Below are 18,073 nucleotides of genomic sequence, written 5' to 3' on the forward strand. Positions count from 1 at the left end.
TTCCCTTTTCCCAAACAAAATATCCAATTGTTTCGGCAAATAACGAAACCGACTAATACAGATAATAATATTGTAGTTTACACATTCTGGAGAAACACGTCCGTGTAAAAAATGTATTTGGGGTAAAAAATATAACTGTTTCGAGAATAGGTAGGTACTAGTGGAAATTCGTCAATTGTGAATACCTAATTCATTTAAAAAATCTAAGACCTTTTTAAGTTATTTTTAAAATTACATTGAAAATGATTATTTCAGTTGTATTAGAATGCCGCTATTTCACTGAACAATCTTATTTTCTCGGAATAGGTTCAGTAGGAGGTAGTTCTCCATCGAGTAATATTTGACACAAACTAAAGATCTAAGCGTTTTTGTTGCTACATCAGCGTTGAAAACAAGTCTGTAGGTACATGTAAAGAAAAACATTAGATCCAATTGTGTCTCTATCTAATGGATTTGAATCCTTAATACTTATGACTAACCCGAAGTACTTAAATATCAGCTACTTGCAATACCTTCACAGTTTACTACTGCATTATTCAAGAAGTTATGCTTCCCATTGTCCACGATAGAGAGGCTATTAGTTTCCTCGATAGATACAAGTAACAAGATGCAATAGAGTTACAGCTTACAGCGCAGTCGCACATGGGGCGACCGGTGGCAATTACTGTATAATGAATACCACCGACCAAATTCATGCACCCAGTCACAGCGACTAGTGGCTAAACGTTCATAATAGACAACGCTGTAAAACAACGATCTTTAGTTTCATTTTACTTAATCTACACTACTTTACTTTTTTACTTTAATCAGTACTAAAGATTTTTATCTTGCTTTCGTTATAAGCACTGGTTATTTACTCGAACCTTAAAACAAGATAGCTTAAGTCCATTTCACTGTGATATCATTGTGATTCTCGTAGTCTATTAACGTTGTCGAGCGAACAGACCCCAAGCTTCGCTTCAAAAATCTCGTCCAAAGCTTGTGGCAGTCACTATAATAGTCGCCGCCACCGGCAGCCCAGTGTACGAGAGTTCTTATCGACCCGTGCAATTTGGGAGATAAATGACAAGGCGTCTCGGTGATAGTGTTTGTGTAAGTACATAGAGATTGTTGGTTTGTGTAGTGTCAACAGTGGATGCACAATCTGTCTGGCTTCTGATAAGCACTAACTATGAGACCATATTATTACGAAATACCTACACACAAGTAGGTGTATACGTAGGTAATAACACTTAACGATAGACAATACATTCACTGCGTCAATCGTACCTATTATGCTGTATCATAACAATATCAAGTATCTATTTGCATAGATTAATTGATATGTATGTACGTAATTAATATTAATTTATTAAGTGCTTGTGTATTTAATATTGATATTTTGGGTAAGTATATTCGATAATACTTAGAGGCTCATTGTAACACAAGCCCCGATCGCGACTGATACGAGTAATAGCACCGAGTAGAGTAATAGCGACTAGTTGAAAATAGTATTTCCAAAATTTTATTGTTTCAGGTCCCTTTAATCCCTCATGCAGCAATTTTAGGTATCTGCTATTTCTGTTTTCATAGGAAAAGCTTATATGTAGATACGTATTTGGGTATAAACTAACAAAAAGTTTAATAATTTTTATTTTTTTTCAAATAATAATGAAATGAAATGAATGTAAGTATTTATTTCATGTAGGACAGCTTTTGCTACTTATGATATGTCAAGACTCTACCACCTGTTCGGAAATTAATTTCTACTGTGTAGAGCTGGCAAGAAACTTAGCAGCTGCTCTTTTTTTAATGTTACAAGTATACTGTATGGGTATATTGATACCTATACAGTATATTATATGAGAAATGTTACCATTACTGCTAACTATTATATAACTTATGGGATGCTGATTGAAAACCGAACGTTTCCATGCAACTTTGTCACTCAGAAATTTATCAATTGTTTAACAACCGAGACTTAACAATAGTAGAGTAGGTAAGTACTAATTATTACTTTCTAAATCCATGGCATAAAATGGATTTTATTCCCAAGCTATATACTCAGTTTTTCACTTTGATTGCGAGGTAATGAAATAATAATAGTATTACAAGTACTTAGGACATAATATCTAAAGTGAATTTCGAGCAAGAGACCTATACAACCTCATCATAAGTGCAAAATGTTACTGGCACTATAGAAATTACATACAATTTATTTTTGTATCATCCATGTGGCATTCAGATTCTTGATTTTTGTTTACTTCACTTACCTATAAACACTTTATGGCTTATGCACAACACGAAAAGCACAGATGAAAAGCAATTTTAGTTCGCTTACAGCCAGCTTAAACTTTAACAGCATGAGAAGTGAAAATCATAGATTAATTATTGGTCTCGCTCCGCTCTGAAAATGTTATTTGACATTACTATCTCTATGTTTGACGCCACAGTTTGACCCAGTATTTTTATGCAATGGCAAATCTGATGAGAACATTTTTGGAATTTCAAAAGCGTATACTCAACCTCACTCGACCCACACTCGACCCCACAGCCACAAAGTATTTCTGCACTTTGCGTAGCTTATGACGATCTCTGGACTGTACAATATGTTGATTGCGTTTATTACTTAACCTTATATTATATCCTTGGTTTATTACTCGTACTTTGCTATGGTTTGAAAAGTTAGTAGCGTAATAAAAACTGCTTCTTATAGCTGTGTAAAACTTGCGAACCGCAACCTCTTGGGAAAGGATAAATAATAAACCAAAAGTGAACATGTCTCGCGCGCGCGAAAAGTCTATCAGTTTTTATACGACCTTTTATTTATGTTACCAGTATGTTCGAAAGCATACGATATTTTCAATAACCCTATATTCTATTATTTTGCTGTTATGTCAAAGAAAACCATAGTAATCTTGGATTAGTAATGATGTGCCAACTGCCAAAGCCTTTTGTCTCGGTTATCTATTTCTAGCGTCCAAGTTTTGACTGATTGGGCCAATTTTTAATGGGCCATTAGCGAATAAGTTCTACGATAAAATTGGTGATACTGCTTTCTAAAATATAATAGTCCAACAGATTGAATATTTCGGTAGATGTAGAGACCCATGCTTCTACTTAGCTTTAAAAATAGATAACAGCAAGATTCGATGGCATCTGTTGCATCGAAGTATTGCTGTTGCTGTGTCGTGCCGCGACCTCACGTATTTTTACGGAATGCCCGTTGCTGCTGACGGCCACAAGATAAAATTGTATTTAACAGTTTAACTCACGTTTAGAAGACCACACTTTTACATAGTTTTTATTCGATAGTGCAGTACCAGAGTCACTTCCCTATGGTGGTGAACCCATAGGCTAGTAATTAACTGTGGCCAAAGCCGTCCGACCCAAAACCTAAGAATTACATTGACCCTACCCTAGCCCTACCCGACTCCTGAGAATCCAACCCGACTTTTGCGAACACAAACTTTGGACCTACCTACGTAAATGTCGTCAAAGGACTGACGACCCCAAAAAAATCATCAAAGCCCTTTACGAAAACGGCCCATATAGGTATGACCGATATAGGTACACTAACGTCGCTCGTTTAATGTAATGGACGTATAAGATTGAGGACGACAGCATCCCCTCACAATTTATTCACAGCAATTTTCGGGAAACTCAATTTATGTCAGCGCTTGTATGACATTGTAATAAACTAGAATATTCTCGTGGCATCATCTGATCTGACGCTGACAGACTTCTGATGATGATGCATCACCTTTTGACACTTTCGAGCTTAGTTTAAAAAATGGCTGCCCATTACCAGGGTTGCGGTAGAGAAGCATAAAAGGAATGCTAAGTATACCTAAGATAGACCACTGTGTCTTAAATCTGTGTCTTCAACACCGTAGTGCTCAAACTTTTTTTTCGAAGGTGCTTTTAATTAGGACAAGTTTTAATGAAATTTTAATCAGTTTACATCTGACATGCAGTTGAGAAATTACGGAATAATATCATGTTTATCAAATGTATGAGAGATTTCACCGCGATTAATAGCCTCATCTGGTGACAGAAGGGCTGGCTCATTTTTTGCGCAACGGATCAGCCTGGCTTCCAGTGCGGAAATGCAGCCAGTATTCTTGGCACCATTCCACGCGGGCATGATTTATATAGTAATTAGATAAGGCTAGGCATTAAGTCTTATTGTAATATTTTCATTTTTAAAAAAATCAGAGCAATTGAGATTGTAATGTAGGATCATATTATCTCCACCATGAGGAGATTTAGACATGTACCTAATTTATGATTATGTTAAAATAATTAACTATGTTATATTTTACTAAATATCGCTTAATAAATATCTAGGTACTACAGACTAAGGGGGATTCCAACATCAATGGACTAAACTTAGGGATTCAGAACGTGTCTGCAAAAGAAATATGGCGGACCGATTGTATGGAAAGGTCATCCGTCGAACGCGATATCAGCTAGCCAGCCGTATACATTTCCCAGAGGGTTCGTGATATTTCCTGCAAAATATCAAATCTACTACCACTGGCAACTGGGAAGAATCTCGCCGTTAAACTTTATATAATCCTTGTACAAGAAGACGGAAAACCATTATAAACCAGATAACCCTTATCTGATTTATAATAGTTAATTTCTGTCTTATTAAGCAATTATGGACTTTGGATATATACCTCACATAAATATATATTTTCGATTTAAATTGTAATCGACTGATGTAAAGGCAATAAACGCTGTAGACACTAGATTTCCAATATAGAACGGTAACTTGTGATAAATCGTGTCAATAAAGACTTACCTACACAACACGGTGGTGAGAATTTGAGCATTGCTAAATAAAACCTATGACGCACGGCGCACAAAGCTTGTGGCCGTTCTCCCCTCTACTCTTTCTAGCGTTCTCGACTCTTCTTTAACTAAAAATAAAAAAATAAAATAAAAATCTTTTTTATTCGAATAAACTTTTAAAAGTACTTTCGAATAGTCGGATGCATCTACCACTAGTTCGGAATGCCTTTCCTACCGAGAAGAACTCTTTCGACAAGGCGAGAAAACCGCGAATTCCACAAGTAAATCGCACATGGTAAAAATGCAAATTGTCCTTTCATTTCAAAGCTGAGCTCGTGATGCTCTAATGCATATTTTACATAATATACGTGTCGATAAACACATTTGCATATGTTACGAGTGAAATGGGAATTTTTCCAAGCGGTGGAATGGAACAAAATTGTTGGCAATTTCTTTCAATTTTCGTCCATTACGAAATTGAACACGATATTAACGTCTGCCACTTGAATTTACCTACTTTAGATAATTCTAAACAATATTTAATTCAGAAAGCTACTATCTTCTTATCATTTAATGGTCAATTGGCTAGGTCCTTTACTTAACAGTTCAAAGTTTGAACCTCTGATTTTCAGAAGCTTCGGCTTCAGTTCCATCTAGACACTCGAGAGCGGCTCGAAAGTTCGTACGGAAGTAATTAAGCATATCAGTAGTACAGTAGAAAAGTTTTTAAAGAATGGAAGGACATCATTTAGCGCAAGATGTTGACTCGCCAAGAAGCGGAGGTGATCATGATCCTCAGTCATGAGGGACCGACTGAAGAGAGAAAAGAGAAACTTGTTTTTTTTAATATTATAGACCAGCGCTTGGCTGCAATCAGACCTAGTGGCAAGTTATGATGCAGCCTTAGATGGAGCGCGTTTGCCTGAAAATGCCTATTCACTCTTGACTTGAAGGTACCCATGTCCCATATTATAATTGGAGGGGAAAACTGATGCTGGAAGGGTGTTCCAAATCTTAGCGGTTCGAATTAGAAATTAGAAGGCAAATCAATTCGTACGTATCCGTGGAATTTCGACTACGTTCGGGTGCAGACCTCGGCGATGCCTTGCGGTACGACAGTAGAAAGGTGAAGGAGGAACCAGGTCGAAAAGTTCTTCAGGAGACTCTCCGAAATATATCCTGTAGACATAGTACCAATAGACATACAACTTTGCGCCGATGTTCCAAACTTTGAAGTATAGAATTGACCAGCGTTTCGTTTTGGCTGCTAGAAAGACAAGACGCTGAGAAAATATTAAGTACTTAGTTGATATACATCCACTCTTAGTATTATAAGGCGCAAGACCGTGGCGTGTTAACCCTAACAAGAATCCCTTGTCCAGAAGTGGACGTCTGTTGGTTGATGGTGATCATTGAAAGAACTTATAGAAGCATGGCATATTCTTTCAACTCTCCAGAACCAACGACCTTTGATTATTTTTCGTTACGTTCTTGATTCTGGTAAGTGATAATACCTATGATACGTATCAAAATTAAGTTGAGCAGGTGTAAAGTGGTGAATTTCGCTGTATCGTGCTCATCGCCATCAAAATCACGTTTACCTCGTAACTAACCAAGCATTTCACGGGTCATTGCGGCTGGCGGGGTTTTCAATTAGTGCGCTAGACGGGAAATCGTCACCAGCAAGCTACGCAAATTATTATCTAGCCCTTCGTTTTAATAAGCTTAAGCTTATTTGGGGTTTGGAACGCTTTTAGCGGCACAACATTTTCACAACTCACTTTATCATATTTAATACTTATGCCACTTATGTTATACTTGTAATTTTACCAGAAATTCTTAATAGGTATTCTTACTTCATAGCACTTTAACCAAATTAAATAACTTAATTGGTCAAAATAACTTTTGACTAACCTCTAGGTTAACTTAACTGTTTTATTCAGTTAAAAGTAGTTTTGACTAGATAAAAGTTTTGACTATGACTTTATAGGCCACTTGTCTGTCCTTGACACCGACAAAACGTCATATAGGTAAGAGTGACAGAGACAGCACCGAAATCTCATTCTAAAAGTCGATGTAAAATATTTCTTGCCTGCTACTGTAGGTATCTACTAGGTACTAGGTCTATACTACTACTATGAAATAGGCTTTATTTTAAGTTGGTAGTTAAACATAGGTACATTACGACCTCCTTATCACAACCGTGCTAAATTAATCCCCTGAATTAATAGCGTTTCTAGGTATTTAGTATCTACTTAAATGTCTTAGTCGTACCTCTAGAATACACTAACTACTAAGCTAGGTACTATTTATCACAGTTATAAATTCATCCTGTGATTATTTTGCTTCATTAATACAAGAATTTTTGCTATAAAATCTAAAAACACAATTAAAATACAGCCTCGGTTGAAATCAGGTCGTCAAATTATTTTTGCTCCCGCATCGCAACCCTCTTGCACTGTTGGTTGAGGTGCCTTGTTAATTTGAACGAGTTAAACATTTTAATTTCTGCATACAAGCTGAACAACCAAAGTAGTAAGTCGGAGTGCTAACTAAGTACTAACACGCTAACAAAGTACAGTAACCGGCAGGAAATATTTTACTTCGACCTTTACATCGACATTACTTGAACTATGCTGAAAACGGTACATGTTGTACAAAATATAGTTTAGACATAACTAGTAATAGTACTATTTCCGGTTTTTCTACACAGGACCCAAACTATAGTAATAGTTTGGATACAAATTGTAATAAGGATATTATTGTAAATAATAATAATATTTTAAACTAAGTAGTCCGACAACAGATAAGCTGTGTAAAATCTATCTTGTACACCAGAATATACAGGGCTTATCTGGCAAAGAACATGAGATAGAGTTGTTTATTAAAAAATTTGATATTGACATTTTATGCCTCACTGAGCATTGGCTAAATAGTCACCAAATAATAAATAAATTTAAAACATTATCAATTGTCAAGTGCGTTCTCAAGAAAGAAAGCCATACGGGGCGGATCTTTAATACTAATTCGCAACAATGTTAATTATAAAGAACGGAAAGACATTGTTACTCTTTCGGTGGAACGCACTATTGAGCTGTCCTGTGTTGAGCTGGAGCGTTATATTGTAGTCTGCGTGTACCGACCCCCCTCAGGTGACTTTGTTCTGTTTGAGGACGTTATGGAGGAGGCCCTGAGGCGGATATGTAGGTCATCAAAAAAGATATTAATTTGTGGAGACTTTAACATCGATATTTTGCTTCACAATTCTTCCACTGATAGATTACTTAATTTATTTAAAAGCTTTAATTTAGAAAACATTTTCAATGTACCAACACGGATAACTGCAAATTCAGCCACTTGTCTAGATAACATTTTCTGTAACTGCACGATTGTCGAAAAATCCATCATCACGAATCTAAGATCCGATCACTGTGGACAAATGATATCTGTCCCCAGTGATAAACAAGACACAACAAAGCTAATAAAATGTAGGCCAGTTACCATTAAAAAGGTAAAGCAGTTCAAACAAAAGGTTTTAACTGCTTTACCTAAACTTGAGTTCACACAGGGTGGTCCGGATGAACACTATAATGTTTTTTTGACCTAATAAACTCTCAATTTAATTCTATTTTTAAAATTGTAGAGAAAAAGCTGTCTAAAAATCTTAAATTTAGTGACTGGGCTACTGTTGGCATTTATAAAAGCAGAAATAAGTTGTTCGACTTGTATGCAGAAAAACAATATAATTATACTCCCTCATTTGTCGAATATGTCAGAAATTATTCTAAATTATTCAGAAAGGTTTGCATACAAGCAAAGTCACTTTTCATAAAACAAAAAGTTATTTACTCTGATAATAAAATAAAAGCAGCTTGGGATGTCATCTCGGATGAAATTGGGAAACAAAAAGTGGACAGCAATAAATTGGAGCTTAAAATTAATAACCGTGTTATTGACTCCAACATTGAAATTGCAAATACATTTGAGACTTTTTTCCGGAATATTCCAGTCACCACTACTAGTTCCCTTAGTTCCTCGCCAACAGAAGCCTATGATCTACTCAGGGCCAATGTTGCTGAGTGCGGTGTCTTGTTTAGGTTTGAATACGTTACTCCACATGACATTATTAAAGTGTTCAAATCTTTACAAAGCAAAAAAACACGAGATCTATGGGGGATATCAGTAAAAATAATCAGCAATATTATCGATATTATTGCGCCATATCTAGCCATAATTTTTAATGAATCTGTGGATTCAGGATCCTTTCCAGACCTCATGAAATGTAGTAAATTGATACCTCTTTTTAAATCTGGTTGCAGAAGTGATCCAAATAATTACAGGCCAATTTCAATTTTGCCAACACTGAGCAAGATATTTGAGAAAATCATGCTCAACCAACTGCTTGGGCATTTTAATCTAAATAAGCTACTCCATTCTGAGCAGTATGGTTTCACTAAAGGTCGATCAACAACCGACGCGGCCGCAATGCTGTTAAAGCATATATTCAGTGCATGGGAAGGCTCGCAGAATGCCATTGGTATTTTTTGTGACTTATCCAAGGCATTTGATTGCGTTGAGCACGAGACTCTCCTGGTTAAATTGAGCCACTACGGAATCAAAGACACTGCGCTTGGTCTCATTGCGTCTTATCTTGGTAATCGGATCAGCCTCACTAATGGGTGTTCCTCAAGGCTCTATTCTAGGTCCTTTCATGTTCTTGGTATACATAAACGATTTACCATATTTTGTCCAAAATACTTGCGATATTGTACTATTTGCTGATGATACGTCTTTGATTTTTAAAGTTGATAGAAATAAAGACAATGTTGACGATGTGAGTAGTGCCATATCTCAGGTAACTCACTGGTTTACCGTAAATAATTTACTTTTAAATTCAAAAAAAAACTAAGTGTGTTGAATTCGCACTGCCCAATACCAAGAACACAAGTATCATTAATTTAATGATAAATAACGATACATTAAAAATAGAAGAGACTACAACATTTTTGGGGATAACCTTAGATGCGAAGCTTCAATGGGGCACCCATATATCAACTCTTGCTAGCAAATTAAGCTCTGCCGCTTACGCTGTTAGAAAGATTCGGCAGTTAACTGACGTGGAAACCGAAAAGATAGAAATATATTTTGCTTACTTCCATAGTATTATGTCTTATGGAATCTTAATATGGGGTAAAGCGGCAGATATTGGGAGAATTTTTGTATTACAAAAAAGGGCAATACGCGCAATTTATAACTTAAGACCACGCGATTCCCTTCGAGAGAAATTTAAGGAAATAGATATCCTTACTGTAGCCTCTCAATATATTTATAATAACATAATTTTTGTAAGACAAAATATTCTTAGTTACAAGAAAATTGGTGATCTACACAATAGGCTAACTAGAAACAGAGACAAACTTGCAGCTCCTGCCTTCCACCTCAGGAAAGTCCAAAAGTCATTTGTGGGTATTGGTATTACCTTTTATAATAAAATCCCGCAAACTATTTTGGACTTACCTTTGCACAAGTTTAAAAAATCTATTAAAAATATGCTCCTGAAAAAAGCATATTACACAATTGAAGATTATCTAAATGATAAAAGAGCGTGGATTTGACCTGCAGCTCGTTCCAGCATCGCACAAGACTGCAAATACTATTTTATACATGGCATAATTTTGTACCTATATCAAATATTTGAAAAGAGCAACCGCCGAGTTTCTTGCTGGTTCTTCTCGGCAGGAAAGGCATTCCGAACCAGTGGTAGATGCATCCGACTATTCGTAAGCACTTGTAAAAGTTTATACGAATAAAAAAGATTTTCATTTTCATTTTTTCATTTTCATTATTTTCTGCCGCGTACTGCACATCAACCTTTAGAATGAGATTTCGGCTTTGTAGAGCGTTATCTCTTTGACGTTTTGTCGGCCTCAACGACAGAGACAACGCTCTACGAAACCGCTATCTCTCCTACAGGTCGATGTGTAATATTTCTTGCCGGCTACTGTAACGATGTTTCAGTTTCCCAGCCAGACGTGCCGATTAACTCGGCAAACGGAAAATTAGCTTCGCTCCCATCTAGGGCAACTTTCAATTTTCATAATTTAGAGAATTGACTAAAAAATACTCCAAAAAAGGGTTATTTTATTTCAGTCTATTTGATGTACGGTGTAGCTTTGATAAAACCCATTTGAATGAATTACCTACAGCCGAAATTAATAAACAACCTATCCGTAATATGTCGATAAGTTCTTAGTCAAAAAACCATTACCATATTCTGCTAAGTAATCTTGTCTTTTTTTTTATAAAAGATATAGCGAGCAAACGAGCAGGCGGGTCACCTGATGTTAAGTGATTACCGCCGCCCATGAACATTTGCAGCACCAGAGGAGCCGCCGATGCGTTGCCGGCCTTTTAGGAATTTGTTGGTCCGCCCCTTGAATAACCCCATGTTATAATCTAGTGGGAACACCGCCGATGGGAGTTGGTTCCACAGTTTGCACGTGCACGTCTATTTAAGTAATCTATTGCAGATAAGATTCACTATTAGTTTAAGTTTGGTACTACTACAAGATTAACAATCACACTCTCAAATATCAGACACACTCTCAAATTATTTGGCACTCTGGGAAGCATTTTAATCGATTTTATTTTCATTATTTTCTAGGTAAACAAGGCGGATCACATTATACTTACTTCATAGTCTTTTAGACTTTTGAATGACCTTTGACTGTACCTACTCGAAATATTTATTTCCTCTGCGATACGCCTATAGCAAAGTGTACGTCTATCTGTTTTCTGCGCCTGGCGGGATATTCAATTAGTGCACCAGACGGGATATTGTCATCTAGGATCTGCATAAATTATCTCGCTGCTAATGAGCTATGGACTTTTCGTCATTGACAGTCGAAATCACGTTGCGCTACAACCGCACCTACCCCATAGAGACAAGAATAATTTGAAAACAAGGGAAAAGAGCTTTATCTAAATAAGAAACGGGGTTTCCAACGTAATACAACTACCTTCAAAGCAAATAAAATGTAACTACTATTTTGGTACATGAAAAATAAAATAAAAATAAAATAAAAAACTATGTTGTATAGGAAGCAGGCGTTATTGTGCGGAAATCCATGATATACAATGGGCCAAAAGCTTAATTTGCTTAATCCGCTACAATCCACAATTATTGCTAATCGTGGCTTTGCTATTGTGAATTGTAAGGTCTACATCTGCTAAGGATATTCCGGTGACGGGGCGAAACGTGCGTCGAGTGTGTTTTGGGATTTATGTGGTGCTGCGTGCTGGTGGTACGTATTGCTTACTTGGTGGCTGGCTTTTCCTACATGTTTAGTAATGGGAGGACGGGCGGTGCATATCGCATGCTGCATGTTTCACCATACAGATTTGATCTGTTTTAGCAAATTAAGCTTTTGGTTTATTGTAAATAAAAACTATTACAAAAGTAGGTATCTCAATTTAAAAGATAGAGTATCAGGATAACAACACCGTGGAAGAAGTTCATCAATCAAGCGTCACACAACACGGATCGTTGCGCGAAGAGATAAATCGTCTTTTACTTCTTTGTAGGCAAGCTAACATGAAGACGGGAGTATTGTTCTAAAAATTAGATATACCTATTCAGTTTAGGTACATCCTACTTATTTTACTAATTCTAGGATTAGACATTTTTATTTAAAACTAGCTGCCCTGGCGAACTTCGTTCCGCCTAACAGTCGATTCAAATTTTTAAATTTTTCACTCCTTAAGAACCATCCTCGTACTTCAAGGAATATTATAAAAAAAAGAATTAGCGAAATCGGTTCAGCTGTTCTCGAGATTTGCGATGACCAACACATTTAGTGATTCATTTTTATAGTATAGATTAATTTAGCTCCGAAATTCATCAATCAAGAGTCAAGATTCATAAATTAGTATAATAGACCGCGAACATTTTTTTCAATGCATATAATATTTACCTACCCACTATGGTACGATATCGGATAAATTGTATTTTTGTAATGCGAAAAACACGCGAGCTATAAAAACGGCGAAGATAAATTTTTTTTTCCTTTACTATTTTTCCCTACAAGACAAATTCTAGGCTACATTCGAGTGAATGAGTAGATTTATTTATAGACGCCCTTTTATTCCGTAGAATAGCGTCTATAACAACCTACATGCCTTTTTCTCAACTATATTAATATATAATTCAAGCAATTAGCATTATCATATAAACATTTATCTCAGGCCCTTAAAACTAATGACGTTACAGTTTTACCCCTAACTGTACCTAACTATAAATGCAAATGTACTTACTCATAGGTAGGTACTTGAACTGCTGGTGGAACAGAATCCCCTTTTAATGAGGGAACTAGCGTGGGTACAAAAGTAGGGAGTAAAGTACTCCACTAATTTATTATTAAATATACATACATATTAAACCTACTTAATGCATGATTATATTTAGGTATTTGAAGAGTTAAAATATTTTTCCCTCTAAGGATGCCTTTGTACCAGAAACATGCGATGTAGCTAAGCGGTGAGTGAGGTTAAAACTAAGCCACGAACTATGCGTCATTTCCACCAAAGCTAGTGGTGGAGGAGGTAAGATGTTACTACGAAGATGCGTTTTTCCTTTCGTAGCTCTGCGAGAAAATGCACGACGCATCATTGGCTATAGATACACCACTCGCACATCCCTAGCACATTCTTAGCTCGCATCCTTCACTCCAACTATAAACAATTAATTAATTATTATTTATTAGTATGTAAAAAACTTGGCTTCTCTTAGAACTCCTTCCACCACAGCTAAGCTATGGTATGAAAATCTGTAGCTTAATAACATAGCACTTTGGTGGAAAGGCAGCCTTAAAAACTGAAAGAATTTTTATCTTCTCGGCAGGAATAACTTTCCGATCCGTTAGTTGATTCAATGCCAATCAATTTAATGCAAATCTTTGGTTGCTTTACGTTTTGTATTACGTACTTAGTTAAATAACACGTAGGTACGGTCCATATGCTAAAGTTTTAACCAGTGCCACACTAAAAAGTAAAAGATTAATTAGACATATTATATTTTAGTTGGAGAAAATTTAACCCATTTATTCTGTTTGATGTGTAATTATTAATCGCAAGGCTGCAGTAGGTACCTAACAGGCCGACCATTGTGTAAACGTTTCTTAATCACGCCAAAATCGTTTGATTTTTGTGCCGACGACAATCAGCAAGACGACCACAGGGCTGTAATGATTATATTCGAATACCTCTGTAGCATACGTACGATCTGGATAAGGGTATTACTCATTTGACGATCATATTATACAATACGCGACAGGTCGAAATGCCAAACGGGGAAGGAAGGAGCGGGGGCACACCCTCACAGCCTCCGCGAACATGAGGCATTCTCCATGTTCGCATGGGTAGTTAGCATATGCGTCTATTGCAAGTTGAAACGCAACTTGAAAGCGCACCAGGCAGTTTTGACATCGAAAATTGACAGCTATCAAGAATTATTATGCCTGACAAGTTGAATTTACGAATAACATTACGTAGTAGTACTTCCAACTTCTTTGCATTAAGGATAGTCTAGAGATCTAAGCTTCCAGTATAGGCGATGTCGTGAATATGTATAATTAAACGCCGATTTCACAGCCCCACTTGAAACAAGAATAAACGATAGTCGTGCTCATACATATTCACGCGGTATAAATATTAAATGGGCGACACGTCTCACCTTCCCATATCCCCAATGTTTCACGTGGATCTACTTTCAGCGGTAGATCTATCTACAAGTGCCTTTGAAAAACACCGATTCATTTCTTTGAAAGCTTCCGTGTTCTGATAAATCAGTCAGGTATTAAGTATTATTCACTATAGCTAGCTGTGTTAGCTAACCAAGCTGTAATAGCCTAGTGGTTAGGACGTCCGCCTCCTAATTGGAGGTTGGGGGTTCAATCCCGGGCACGCACCTCTAACTTTGACCTGCTTGCCTGAGAGTTCAACATTTCTATTTGCATTGGGCTTTGAAAGCGGTATGTTACAGCGGGACAGGAGTGGAGAAGGCGGGTAGAGACTTAGAGAGCCGCGAGGGGTGCAATGGATCGACGTGATTATTTTGCATGTTATAGTAAAAGACCTGGAGACTGGAAAGTGACATAGGCTACTTTCATCCCGGAAAATTAAAGAGTTCCCACGGGATTTTTATAAACCTAAACCCACGTGAACGAAGTCCCGGGCATCCGCTATTTTTAATAAACTTTTTCTTTTGTTACAGTCACGATGTTGAAGAATCGTATATCTTCGATTTGCACCGTGGTCATGGTCTTTGGGATGGTCTACGGGCAAACTGGTCAGTATGAAAGTCAGGCAAATGGTAGACGTCTTGGGAGCTACTACCATTCAACCTAGCTAAAAGCCGTTACTATAAGGGGTTCTTTAACCAAATAAATAACATAAAACTCACAAAATTTAGTTTTAAGAAATTGTAATATATCACTCGCTTTAACCGTGAAGGAAAATATCGTGAGGAAACTCGCACTCGTCAAAGATGTGTGTAGTCTGCCAATGCACACTTGGCCAACGTACCTAGCTAGACTATGGCCAAACCCTTCTTATTCTGGATGGAAACTCATGTTCAGTATTGTGCCGGGCGACAGATACGTATAGCTACATATACCTACAGAACTGCATAGACAGTTTACGCACTAGCATGCTTACAAAAATGGCAGCCTGTTACCAGGTTTGTTTTTAAAAATTTAAACTTCCCTCGAATTTTCTCAGAAACGGAACCGCCGACCACTCTAACCACCAGACCGCCGACCACCACAGTCGCGCCTACCACGGTAGCCTGGGAGACGGAGACGTTAAACGAAGGCCAAGCCATCCAGAAAGCCTTACAGTACCTCCTGCAAAACCGACAGCCGGACTGGGGGTGGGGTAACGATACACACCATGTCATGCTTACTTTACAGGTAAAATAGGCATAGAATTGTTAACTTTTTCCGTTTAATTTTTTATACTTTCCCTAGTGGTGCTTTTCCACGGACATTTGCGCAACATAATTTGCGGTCACGACACTTGCTACCATCACGCGTTGTGTCTGTTCAATCGTGTTACGGTACAATTACACCTACCGAGTAGTGAAGCGAGACAGTAAAATGTCACTCGGCCGAGACAGTGCTGTGGCTGAGAAATTGTGGCGAAATTGCACTCGTAAAAGTGTTTATACCAACCGAGTACTCGGCCGAGGACACTGACTCGCCACTGTACTCGTTAGGTGTAATCGTACCATTAGAGAGAGAGCCAGCGCGTTCCAAACCTTCGTTATTTTATAAAAGCTGAAAGTTTCTCTGCATGTTGTTATTGTTACTGCATAGTGCATATTTACCCTTTTTAACTTCGCCAACTACCTACGCTACGGAACCCTATCTTATGCGTTTTCTAACCAATAACCTATTATTACTACAACGCAGTTGTCCAGTTTTTATTTAAATTTAGCAGAATTAACTTTTATTTTGAAAGATAGAAGAAACCGGGACCTACACACATAAATAACATCAGCACCTACCACTCTGCTGGACAGCTGTCAAAATAAAAACCACAGCATCACTGATTACCTTTATTTTGTTTTAGTTAGCAAATAACACTGGCAAGGAAATAGAACAGCAAGGCTTGGAGATGCAACTATCAGCTAAGCAAATGGATATCGAGATATTGCTCATGATGTCAAAGTAAGAATGTTTCTCAATCAATGTAAAATACCTTTAGACCAGGGGCCCTCTACCTAGTGTACCTAATTTTTAGGGTTACCTGGAGAGTGATATAGGCTATTTTTAGGGTTCCGTACCTCAAAAGGAAAAACGGAACCCTTATAGGATCACTTTGTTGTCTGTCTGTCTGTCAAGAAACCTACAGGGTACTTCCCGTTGACCTAGAATCATGAAATTTGGCAGGTAGGTAGATCTTATAGGTGACATTTGGGGAAAAATCTGAAAACCGTGAATTTAGGGTTAGATCACACAAAAAAATTAATATGTGGTCATGAACTAATAATTAGTATTTTCAACTTTCGAAGTGAGTGACTATATCAAGTGGGGTATCATATGAAAGGTCTTCACCTGTACATTCTAAAACAGGTTTTTATTTATTTTTATGCATCATAGTTTTTGAATTATCGTGCAAAATGTCGAAAAAATACGACTGTAGTACGGAACCCTCATTGCGCGAACCTGACTCGCACTTGGCCGGTTTTTTTATTCATAATCTTTCTTTTATTTATTTCATTTTCTTCCTTGCTCATGTTTAATATGGAACCAAATCCAGACAGCTTGATCCAAATTTCAGACTGACAAAGCTATGAACAGAGTAGGTAGTCTGAATCTTGGTTTCGCAGATCATTAATTCACTTCACTTCACATTTTGAAAAGCTTGACAAGATTAAAGATAAAATCGAGGAATATTAGAAAATTCTCCATCGTTTATCTTATTTTGGTTACTACAATGTGCAATTTATATTCAGATTATCATTAAGCTATATTACCTATTACGTAAATTAGCGTTAGTAGTTATTTATTAAGACTTTTCTTTCCAGGCACCATGAATCTCCACCGCCCCTTGGTCGTCTCGCCGCTTATACTCTTGCATTAGGCGCTCTATGCAAAGACCCGCGCTCGTTTCACGGTCGAGACCTGGTTACTACCTTACTCCATCGAGAACCACCTCATGATCTGGAGTTCGCTTACGCCACCCTCGCTGCCTGCTCCTCAGCGGCTCATGTCCGGCGACGTCATATCAGACGACTATTGGACATTGCCAATGCAGCTGCTGATCATAGTCTTGGTAAGTATTGGTTCCTTACTTCACGCTACAAAACAGCCTACAAAATAACATAAAAATTTCGAAAAGTTCCTTAAGTTTAAACATGCTGTTAAGTACTGCATGTTAAGTAACTCCCACGGAAACAAAACAAGGCTACTGAGGTAAATTTGCATATTTCGTCTTATTCAATTAGTTAGTTTAGTTTCAAAACTTTACAAAAATATACCGAAATTTTTAAAATATCGACTATTTGAAATGTATTTGTATCATGGTGTCTTGGATCGTTAACAAGGTAAAAAATAAGTGACCTGAACTCATAAGACGCAAGGTCTTAGTACTTACGAACTTTTAGATTCTCGAATTTCCTCTCAGAATGATAATGGTTTGGCCGTAGTCTACCACGCTGTCCAAGTACGAATTGGTACACTCCGCAGACCTTTGAGAATATTAAAGAGAACTCTCAGGCATGTACCGTACGATG

The 18,073-nt window shown here is 37.3% G+C and overlaps 1 protein-coding gene across 5 annotated transcripts in view; it reads left to right on the top strand.

Moving 5' to 3' along the window:
* Nucleotides 1-18,073, top strand: part of LOC117984979 (uncharacterized protein CG3556) — a 61,595-nt gene that overhangs the window by 37,796 nt on the left and 5,726 nt on the right. For 3 of the 5 annotated variants that reach the window (XM_034971656.2, XM_034971657.2, XM_069500668.1), the window contains 4 exons: nucleotides 15,050-15,124; nucleotides 15,556-15,746; nucleotides 16,408-16,505; nucleotides 17,366-17,613. In XM_034971656.2, coding sequence (XP_034827547.1) covers nucleotides 15,055-15,124; nucleotides 15,556-15,746; nucleotides 16,408-16,505; nucleotides 17,366-17,613 — 607 coding nt within the window. In that variant the 5' untranslated portion in view covers nucleotides 15,050-15,054. Of the gene's footprint in view, nucleotides 1-1,286; nucleotides 1,386-14,569; nucleotides 14,630-15,049; nucleotides 15,125-15,555; nucleotides 15,747-16,407; nucleotides 16,506-17,365; nucleotides 17,614-18,073 lie in introns of those variants that run through there. The other 2 variants (XM_069500667.1, XM_069500669.1) reach the window with 2 other exon arrangements.

This window comes from Maniola hyperantus, chromosome 9 (assembly GCF_902806685.2).
Source record: "Maniola hyperantus chromosome 9, iAphHyp1.2, whole genome shotgun sequence".
NCBI lineage: Eukaryota > Metazoa > Arthropoda > Insecta > Lepidoptera > Nymphalidae > Maniola > Maniola hyperantus.